Source organism: Populus nigra, chromosome 9 (assembly GCF_951802175.1).
Source record: "Populus nigra chromosome 9, ddPopNigr1.1, whole genome shotgun sequence".
Lineage (NCBI taxonomy): Eukaryota > Viridiplantae > Streptophyta > Magnoliopsida > Malpighiales > Salicaceae > Populus > Populus nigra.
The window spans coordinates 9,852,593-9,864,313 of NC_084860.1; the positions used below are offsets into that span (position 1 = coordinate 9,852,593).

Below are 11,721 nucleotides of genomic sequence, written 5' to 3' on the forward strand. Positions count from 1 at the left end.
TACCCATTTAAATTATTGAGATGCATGACAGTATGGGAAATGGTGTTTCTCGTTGTTTTTCTTCATTATATATGCATGCATGTTGTCTTCAGTAGCGGTTGTTTCGAAAGAAAGGGTGACAAAATGACCTCCTCCATTCCAGCTTGTAGTGATTCTTTAATATAATATTGATTATATAAATTCGCGAAATAGATCAAAATGTAATGTCATATAGGTATCGGAAGAATCCATTTTGAAGGCAATTGTTCCCTAATGTCCACATTACAATTCATAAATAACGATAATAATAGCAAATATCGATGCCAGCATAGCACACAAATTGGAAGAAAAACCTGTCTAGTTAGAAAATAATGTTTTCCTTGGGGAGGACACTCTAGCATAGTCTGAGTATGGAGAGAAGAAGACGATATTAATGTCGACTGATCTTTGTGGACACAATTATGCAAAATTGCCAGAAGCAAAATCATGGAAGCTTTAGCCACTCTTGACTTTTCGACTAAAACCACCATGTGAATGCGGACACCAATATGATTACACTCATTATTAGCTAATAATTAGATGAAAATCAATTTCATAATTATTAAGACTTGAATAAACATAGAAGAAAGTAACAACGAAAGAGGGAATTTTCATGTATAACAGCAGTTGTTATGAAACAAAGCTGATAACACATACAAGTCATGATTTCCCCGTCATCTCAACATACAGAAGGAAACAACACACTACATGATACATTATTACACTTCACTATTAGTTTAGTCACCAAGCTAAAGTCAAAGTCACCTGTGTGTTTTCCTCTGAAATAGAAAACTCAAAGCTCAGAAGAAAGCTCTACTCCCATAAAACACACGGGAACCAGTGTTCTTTGATGCCTGCACATTCTGATCAGAGCTCGAACTTCCTGAACTAGTTGGTCCACTTTCAATGTCCAAAGGAAGCTTCATCTTGGCCAGTGACTCTGTGAATTGTTGCATGCTTTTCATGTACATGTCTACTATGTCCTGCTGAACCATATTTGTTTCCGGCTCAATGTTTACTGTAATAACAGGTTTGGCAATTTTCTCATTTGATGCTCCACCAGAGGAATCAGTCTCACCATCTCTGACATGTGTACTCTCTCTCTCTTTACGGTCTGAGACATGGTCCAGATTCGGTGTTTTAGAAGCTGCTGGGCTGTCAGAGGTTTCTGAACTTGCATCAACAGAAGGAGAAGAAACACCGTTAGTTGACACACTGCTTGGAGGAGAGCCAAGTTTCGGAACTTGAATTGAATCGGAAGTGGCAGCTGAGAAGCTTTCCACGACATGAACTCCATTTTCTGAACTGAGATAATTCTCAGTATCAGAGGTGGCCAAGCTCTCAGAGGCTTCAGAATCGAGACTGGAACATGGAATTCCAAAATACTCAGAGACCATCATCTGGTTTTCATTCACAACCTTTGGATCCGGGAACTCAATCTTATCCAATTCACAAGGGATTGATTCCTGTATCTCTGAATCCTGAATAGTTCCATTTGCAGCTAAAGCATTGGGTATTGCTGGAATCGCCATTACCTCTGGTGAAGCTCCACTGTATGATAGAGACAGTTGAACAAACCCCGCGGGAGAGTAGAACAAATCAGTTGAAGAAAGAGAGAACTCTTTGTCCAAATTCCCATTATTGATTAGTACTTCGGACAAAGGCACCAGAGCAAAACCTAACAGCTGATCCTCCAGATAATTCCTCACCCTGCTCATCATGAAAACCTCACATTTAAGGGAGGAATCAATAGTCTTAACATTGAGCCGCAGACTGTCATTGAAGACTGGATTCCTCCCACCACCGTTGATGATTTTGGTGGAGACAGTGTGCTCAGGATCGCTAGTCAGGCAAAACTTAGCATAAACATCTTGCTTGTGGTAAATGCATATGTTTTGGATGTCCCTAGCCTGGTGTATGTAAACCTCAACTACACCAACAAAATCTTCGAGATTGCCAACCACAGCATCGTTTCTGGGGATCTCAATTCCCTTGGAGAAGCTGCCAGTGCTCTGAACTGGATAATCATACTTCTGCTTCTCTGTCTCAAAGCCAACAGAGGTCTTGAATGGTGACACAACAGATTGAGGGGAATCCATAACTGCACCGATAATAGACCTGGCAAAGCACAAAACAAGTTATTATTTGAAAAAAACGGCATATACCATGTTTTTTAGTACTCTACACCCTGCACTAAAAAATCAATTCCAAATATTAAATCCCAAAATAGGAGATCTTTGATGCTTGAAACACTTTTTCTAACACCAAGCCTGAGCTAAAACAATCACAAATTCTTAAAATTCACAGGCAAATTGCAAAAGGAGACCTTTTGCATGATCCAATTAAACCCAAAACAAAAGATTCAGTCAACTATAAAACTCAGAAGCAAGCGAACAGCTTAGCCCCCCGTTGTTGAGCAGGTGTGAATATAAAAATTCTCAAACCCAGAAGCCAAAACCCAAAGAAATATAACCTTAAGCTTCTACAAGATCAACTTCAGAACCCCAAACCAACCTTAAAATTAACAAAATGAAGTTCGATTTAACAGAATCATCAAATCCCAAAACCCCAAAAAAGAGACCTTGAACATGAACTACTAAAAAAACCCTAATAAAAACAATAAACAAGCGTACAAACCGAAACCCACCTAAAGCAGAAGGCAGTCCCCAACTTCTCAAAAACCCAGAAGCCAGAAACCCTGAAAATTGAGAGTTTCTAGAGAACAAATGCTGTATACCCTGACCCTGAAACTTAAAGTAAGGAAGACCAATCAACAGTTATGCGACATGACTAGATATCAATAAAGCTATCAACTTTTTCCACACCGAAACCGGAATCCAAGAGAGCGAAACAGGGAAAGCCAGAAAATTCAAAGCCAGAAACAAGCCGTAATTAACTAAAGGCCAAAGATGGCACAGTTGACGAGGTTTGAAAAACAAAACCCACTAAAATTCTCCTCGAAACCCCTCAAAAACCACCCAAAGAAAGTAAGAAATGGAACTAACCAAAACAGAGAGAATTTATTTCAAAAAAAAAAAAAACTCACCTGTAGCAACAAAGTTAAAATGAAGTGAGGTTCTAATACAAGATCTGGACAAGACCCAGTTAGTGAATCGGGTCTTATTGTTATTGATGACGGGGTGTTTGCTTTCGCTTTTGTTTTTGTTGTTCCAATAAGAGTTCGCAAGCAAGTGAAAACTCGTACTAAAAAGCTGAAAAGAAAGGAATAAAATCTACCACCGCGCTACTGAACATTTCTCTTCTTTCGGATGATCATATATTTATCCTGCGGAAAAGATATTGTCTTTTAAAATATTTTTACTTTAAAAAAATATTTTTTAATATATTTTTTTAATATTAATATTTTAAACTAATTTAAGAATATAAAAAAAATCCAACTACAATAACAAACACTTCGTGATATATAAAAAAAAGCTTGATAAAATATTTTAAAGTTAGGTTGCAGTAAATATTAGTTTTTAAAATTGTTTTTACCTGGAAATATATTATAATAATGTTTTTATTTTTAAAATTTTTATTTTTGATATTAATATATTAAAGTAATTTAAAAAATTGAAATTAACTAATTTAAAATTAAAACTCTTCAGAAATACAATCTCAAAACACCGAGTAATATATAAAAAAAACCTTGAGAAAATACTTATAAAGTTAGGTAACAATCCAACAAAATACAGAAAGAACCACAACCTGCGTCTTGTCGGCAGCCTATGCAGTGTAAATAAATACGTATAATGCTTTAAGCTTATTTAATAGTTATACTGGACCTTTTTGTACGTCCGGGTAGAATACAGAGGAGGCGTTTGGCATTGCAGCTTCACTGTATTTTTAACAATTTTTGGATTATATTTTTTAATTTATTAACTCTTGGTAATCAAGAAGAGAGATGGAGACGGCACGGCACGGCACGGCATGGCATGTACATTATTAATACAGGTTAAATAGAGGAAGAGAAGAGACACCGCCCCACGCGGGGGCAAGCAACGGACCAATGGGAAGGGATATATGTGCGTTTTTATAGGTAGGGACAGCTTCAGACACCAAGTCAATCCCGACTTTTTTCAAATAAATAGTTAAGGAATGGTGGGGCCCCCCTTCAAGCCGTTTTAATTGGAGAACTACGGTCCCTTCGCAATTGAACTTTTGTTAGAATGCCTTGGGATTAGAAAATCACAGTTCCGGAAGGAAAAAAAATTAAAAAGTATTTTTTATTTAAAAATATATTTAAATAATATTATTTTTATTTTTTAAAATTTATTTTTAATATCAGAAAATTAAAACGATGTAAAAATACTAAAAAAATTAATTTAAAATAAAAAAATAAAAAAACTATAATTTTTTTCAAAAATTGTTTTAAAATGTAAAAACAAATAAGTATATTAATTATTAATTAATGATGTGTGCCCACACACATATAGAGGTGATTATTTTCGATTCAGTTCGGTTTTTATCAAAAAAAATAACTAAATCAAAATTTAAAAAAAAACCGAAATCGGATCAAACTAACCGGTTTCGGTTCGGTTTGGTTTGGTTTTTTAGGATAAAAACCAGTTCAAACCGGTTTGGCTCGGTTTTTCAGATTTGGCTCTTTTTTTTCCTGGTTTTTTCGGTTTTGGTTCAATTCGGTTTTTTGCTTATAAAACCGAAACCGAACCGGCCGGTTTTTTCAAAATTTTAATCGATTTAATTAGTTTTTTCGGTTCGGTTTTTTCGGTTATTTTTTTCCCGGTTTTTTCAATTTAATCGATTTTTCAGTTTTTTTACTCACTCCTAATATATATATATATAACCTCTTAAAGATATTATTTCACTTAACTCACATAGTAAGTTTTGTTTTTTTTAAAGGCGCTCTATCGAAGGCGGTCTCTTGAGAAGAGAAATGCATTTTATGTTTATAAACAATAAGCTCATCGTTTCCTAGTTAATATAGGATTGGTGGCATCATTACTAATATTATTGTATGGTTCTAACTCGAAACATATTATCTTCAAAAGAAAAATAAATAATTTTCAGTTTGTAACAAGTAAATAATTATGAAAAGTTATATAGAATCACTTAATATACCAAAAACAATTATCTTATCTTTTCATAATTTAGCTATTTAATTACTCCATGATTATGATAGTTATGAACAATCAAATATAATTCTAATAAAAAAAATGTTACTTTAAGGAAGAGAAAAACATTATATGAATGTGAACTAATATATATTTATAAGCTATAATGAAATGACATTGGGATGTGTGTTTTAATGTTGGTAGTCTACAGCAGAGAAGGGAATCGTGCGCTTATGGTCTCTATGCAAGCTTGTTGTGTGAGACATTTCAGAATGTTGGTGCTAAAGACGAAATTGGTTGGATAAATTAGGCATTTAGCATATAAACTAAAAGGAAATTATGAATTAACATTGAAGTAAAATGTTTTGGCAAAATAATTTAGTTTTGGAAGCCTGTATTTAAAAATACAATATTTATTAAATATCGTGATTGTGAATAACGATACCAAATAAAATTTTAATTATATCCCGATTTACTTCATTTCTAACCATAACTTTACACCAAACAAAAATTATATAGTGTTTCTAACCAGAGCATGCAATGCAAAGCATAACAATGAACATGATCTTTTTGTGAATGGTTCCATTTACTTCATTTCTCTATATTGTTAGGTTGACAAGGCTTTGCAAAAGTATGGAAGAAGAAGCTGAGTGTATTTACAAGGATGAGTGAGGGATGCTTCTTGATGATGAAGCGACATTGACTAGAGATGCAACGTGAGAACTTGGTCTTTGCTTTCCTTTTGCATTCATATGGTTTGCCCTTTGGAGGCCCGATCTACCCTTCATATTCTGACATTCTCCTCTGCTCTAAAGTTTAATCTCCCCAAGCAATTTTTCTTGATGGGTCGGAAGTGAACCAGAAAGAGACGATGGGTCGGAAGTGAAAGAGAAGGCCAAGATAGAGTTCAGGATTTGTACATGAAAGGAAACAGAAAGAGGACAAAGATAAAGTTGACGATTTGTATGAGAAAGCAAAGATACTGCTTAAAGAACATCAAAGCAAAAATATAATTGATATCAAGGTTGTGAACTGTAATATTAATTAAAATTTGGTTATGCTTCTCAATCATTACATTAATTTAAATGTCATAGTTGTGAAACTTGACATTATTTAAATGTCATGTTTCTCAATAGCTATATGTAAAAATATGTTATTTCGTCAAAACTTTTTCAAGATGTGTTATTTTTCCATACTTTTAAAATTATTGTGCTAATTTTACAAAAAATCCAAACTGGTTTAGCATTTGTTGCAATATCGCGGTTATACAAATTAATTATCATAGCTTAAACAAACACGATAATATAGAGCAAGAAAGGGGTCGATCCCACGAAGAAGATTTAGTTCAGATCTTTATGCTAAATGATTCAAAGTTGAGGGCTTTTAAGGTTATTTATGTTATGTTATGGTAAACATAAGAAAATAATCAAGGTAAATTAAACAAATGTGAAACTTATCAAGAGAAAAACATTGGTCTCAAGTAAACGTCCACCTATGAAAATCAAAATTGATCACTCAAACGATATGTTAATTTATATTCTAAATATCTATCATTCCTTAACATTAGTCAGTCAACCGATCCACAATATAACTAACCTTAACCATTAAACAATCACAGTGTCTACACTAGTATTTAAATTTAATGGCAGTCTTAAGAACTAGATAGGTTGATAAATCTAGACAATATAAATATTTGTAGTCTATGTTGGATTTAATCAAATGTTTTTTCTAAGATTCACAACATAAATCCGTCATAATTATTAAACCTAGTCATTTCATAAGTTCAAATATCACAACTTTGGTTTTGATAGCAAACTTAATAATAGATTGGTTTAGAATAATAATTTAGAGTCCGCTTTAATAATCAAACTAAATAATCATAGGAAATAAGTATAGAAAAACATTCATATTCATCATACAAACTAAAAATAACTTCGCCTTGCATGTCTTTTGAAAAAATAATAATAGAACAGATGAGAGCATAATTTCGAGTATAGGAGAAAAGGGTGGAGTTTTTCTTCTTTTTTTTGCCCTCTCCTTTTCTTTCTCTCTTTCTTTTTATTTGATAGGAAACCATAATCTCCACATCCCTCTAATCTGTTTGTACTCTCCCAAAAAATATAAAAATAGTCATTTCCAAAGTAAACAATCTACTTTTAAGTAAGTTTGACTTGTTTTTTCACTAAACCTATCTGCTGACAGAATTTATAATTTGTCTTAGAAAACTCATATCTCTCATATCAGCTCTTTTTCAGCTATAATTTTGCAGGATGATAGGTATTTGAGTCAGGAGTCCAAAACAATTATATTTGCATCAAATAAACTTCTCTAACTCAAGATATTCAAGTTGAAATGGCCAAAAGTCAAAATTGGCAAAAATGCAAGACTTGTCTTTGAAGGCTATGATTTCTATCATATTCCTTTTTTTTTTCTTTTTCTTGCCATATATGTATAGAAGGTTATGGATGTTACATTTCTAATGCCACTAGAATCACTTCATTTCAACCTCTACAGCTCATGTTTTGCAAATTTGCCAATATTTGACACAACTTGGAACATAGTCTGAATTTTATCTCCAATTTACTCTTTTTTGAATCTCACATCCAAAAGTGCCTTCAAAACATAAAACAAATATTATCAAGACATTTTATATATATAATATGAACAAAATACTAGGTAAATATAGATAAAACTATTAAATAATATGGTTGCATCAAATATCCCAACACTTAATTCTTGCTCGTCCTCGAGAAAGCAGAGATAAAATCAAACTTCAAGAAGACAAAAGCATAAATAAATAAAATAATTGTGATTAATCTCGTAATCTTTCATCAATGTCCAAGAGTACATGCATTATAAATAAGAATACAATCAAAAGGGTAAAAACATAATTTTTCATGAATTTATTTACATACAAACTTCAAAACTCAATTAATCATTAGGATTTAAATGAAATCTATGTCATGTCAAAGTGATAAGTCCTCTCATTGATATACACTCAAACACTCACGTGTTTAGGGCTTATGCGTTCAAATCTCTCTAATTCAATCAATGAATATGTTCTACCATAAACTTGCTCTTCAATCTCATCTTCATTACTAAAATATTACAAGCTATACATAAATAAAAAGGTCTTACTTTTTTGTTGTAATGGGGTAAAAGAAATGAAAGCATACATGATACCTCATCAAAGCATACAAATTCACCATCTTTAAATGTCAATACTTAACTTATTTTGATTTCAAGCTCCATAAACATAGAGTTTTCATAACATAACGGAACAACTTTTCTTTTTTTTTTTTTTTTAGGATGGGTCTACCTTTGGCAACCTTGGTCATTATTTTCATTAAGTATCACTTTTTTGCACATAATTTCCAACCATATTCTCATGAGATATCAATAAGTATATACTCCACTAATCCTTGGTTAGGAGAAAATGAAAACATATAAAAAGTTAAGGCTTATAACATCGGTAAAGAAAAGAAAAGATAAACAAGCTCTAAAGGGCTCACTAAGGGTAATATTCTTTGGGTTGGATATTTTTCTCAAGTGGTTAAAATTCCTGGTGTTTTTATCATCTTTATATACACATGTAATGTAAATGTAATCTTAACAAGATATGAAGCAAGTTTTAGAGATATATATCATTGAAAGAATGCACAATAAAAAAATATAATATTGAGGGCTTAAAAACTTACATTGGTACAACACTATTAATTCAACATAATATATTTTCAAAGTCAATACCTAAATTAATTAAACTTTAAAATTTACATGTACACTCTTTCATTCGATTTATATTTTTATTTATCTCAACTAATTCTTGTACATAATACTCATATTCTCATAATCCAAGATACATTGTTTAATGGCCCAAAAAGCTTTGTGTCCAAGCTCTACTAGTAGATGACATGCTTTCTTGTAACTCATCTTATAAGGTGACATTTATAGAGGTGATTTAAAAGCAATCCGATAAGCCCAAAGTATATCACCAAATCACAGACTTCAATCTCATCGATTAGGTTGCATGCCTTCTCTAAAATAGACTTGATTTCTTAATTTCAGCTGAGCCATTTGTTTGAGGATGGTAGGTTATAGAAGTCTGATGACTCACATGGTACTTGCATAGTAATGCTCCCATTGAACGATTGCAAAAATAAGTGTTATAATCACTAATGATAGCTTTGGGGATTCCAAACTTGTGTCAAATATATAAGTCTAGACGAAATCTAAAACAACCTTAGCATTGTTAATTCATGTGGCTTTTGTCTTAATCCATTTAGACACATAATCAACAACAAGAAAGATATAAAGATTACCAAAAGAAGAAGAAAATGGACCCATGAAATTAATACCCTATATATAAAAAATTTCACTTACAAAAATATTCTTTGCATTTGATTCTTATAAGTGATATTGCCAGTTCTTTGGCATTTTTCACATGATTTATAGAAGTGATATGTATCTTCAAATTTCTTGTGGGCTGTTCTTTTTGCTCTAAAATATCCACTGATATGATCAAAAGATTGATGTCTTATCCCAAGTGTAGGAGTGTTGAAGTAATAAATAACTCAGCAAGACCGGAGTCGAACCACAGGGAGATTAACTATATAAATTATAAATAATAATAATAATAATAATAATAAGTTAAAGAGAATTTAGAGATGTAAGATTAATGTAAAGATTAAACAATGATAAAAATAGTTGTTAAGGTTAGAGGATCCACTAATGGTATTTCAAATAAGTATAATATAAACTCTTTTTATTATTCAACTGGAAACCACACATAAAGGAGGTTTCAATCGGATGATTTGTCATTAATAACTCATTATGAATTATTAACATGATCATATTAATTATCTTATTTAAGTAACACCAAACTTTTAAATATTATCAGGAATTCATGATGCTAACTTATATTAACAACAAATCAAGTTCATTTCATAGCACATGTGTAGGTTATACCATACGGTTGGCTATGAAAGTGTCAAGCATTTGTTGTACCAAGTGTTATACAACACAAATCTAGATTAACCATTTAACAAGATTAAGAATTAATAAGATAAAAATGATAAGATATGTTAATAACAAATTGTTAAGGATATAAGAATTGAAATCCATATTTAGTTTATATTATACTTAACCTAACACCATTAGTGAAACCTTTTCACCTTGACATAATAAACTTAGCTAAATATAATGAAGAAGAGAAACATAAATAAACAAGAGGAGAACATGATTATATAAGTATAGTAAATGAAATGAAAGGCATAAACAAGAGATTAATGAAACTATAACATGAAATAAAACTAGAACATTAAAACTACAAAGAAAAAAAGCAAGTAAGGAAATGATCTTGATCTGAAAACCAAGATGCCTAAATGCATGGCAAATGCCTCCATTTATAGGATAAAATTCGAAACTATTGATTTGATGACTAATTGTTGAGTGGGTGGCCACCTCTTGACTTGGTAACAATCCTTATCTTCTTGTCTACATAAAACATCATTGCTAACATCAGAATTTGAGAAGATAGTCTTCATGAAAGTTCTGGAAAATTATATCTAAACTTTCCAACAAAACAAGAATCGGTGCATTTGGACTTCTAGAACTCGAGATATGGGTTGAACACTGAATAGTATCTGGGCTGCATGACAGATTCTGACTTCTCTGTTATTGCTACAATTTGAACTTGAAAACGGTCCTTTTAAATCTTGGACTACTCATGAAAGTTTTAGACCTATATCTTAGCTTTCCATACATATAAACCAAACCTAAATCCAAGTTCTACAACTCCAATTAGGATCCAATAACCAAATGGTGTTCCAGTTTGAACTAAACCAGCATCTCTTTTCTAAACTTAGCCCTTTATTTCTCTTCTCAATTTCAGTAGTTAAACTCATCAATCAATTCTTTGATTTATGTGATAGGCCTATATTTAAGATGAACATTTACCATAAATTAAAGGTATCTTATATTATTAGACATGTTATTATAAAACATGCTCTAGTTAAGGAGTTATTTATACTTAATTGAAATATCATTAGTGGATCCTCTAACCTTGACAATTATTTTATCCTTGTTTAATCTTTATATCAATATCACATCTCAAAGCTCTCTTCAACTCCTTTTCTATTATTATCTATTTCTTTATTTGTAGTTTATACAGTTAACCTCCCTATGATTCGACCTCGGTCTTACTAGGTTATTTATTACTTCGAGACTCCTACACTTGGGAGAAGACATCAAATATTTGGTCGTGTCAATAAGGTAACCAGGATGTATGTAAATGAGGTTGTTAGATTTCATGGTATTCTAATTTCCATAGTCTTAGATAGAGACCCATGGTTTACTTCTAAACTACAGCCCAACTTCTAAAATGTCTTGGGAACAAGACTGAAATTGAGCACACCTTACCATCCAAAAATAGATGGTCAATCAGAAAGGACCATCCAGATACTAGAAGACATATTGAGGGTGTGAATTATAGAATTTGAAGGACATTGGGAAGACCATTTGCCCTTGGTGAAGTTCACTTACAATAACAGTTATCATGCCATTATTGATATGGCATCATATGAGGCCTTGTACAAGAGAAAATGTTGTACTCCTATGTGTTGGGATGAAA

General features: G+C 32.0%; 1 protein-coding gene across 3 annotated transcripts; it reads right to left on the reverse strand.

Moving 5' to 3' along the window:
• Nucleotides 1-554: 554 nt before the first annotated feature.
• LOC133703475 (uncharacterized) lies at nucleotides 555-3,285 on the reverse strand. 3 transcript variants are annotated; one of them, XM_062128022.1, is made up of 3 exons: nucleotides 3,065-3,285; nucleotides 2,666-2,762; nucleotides 555-2,136 (listed from the first exon to the last, which is right to left on the reverse strand). In XM_062128022.1, the coding sequence occupies exon 3, from the start codon at nucleotides 2,115-2,117 to the stop codon at nucleotides 819-821; it is 1,299 nt and encodes a 432-aa protein (XP_061984006.1). In that variant the 5' UTR covers nucleotides 2,118-2,136; nucleotides 2,666-2,762; nucleotides 3,065-3,285; the 3' UTR covers nucleotides 555-818. The 3 variants fall into 3 exon arrangements, with proteins under 3 accessions (XP_061984006.1, XP_061984007.1, XP_061984005.1); XM_062128023.1 differs by having other exon boundaries at nucleotides 2,666-2,768; XM_062128021.1 differs by lacking the exon at nucleotides 2,666-2,762.
• Between the last annotated feature and the right edge of the window lie 8,436 nt (nucleotides 3,286-11,721).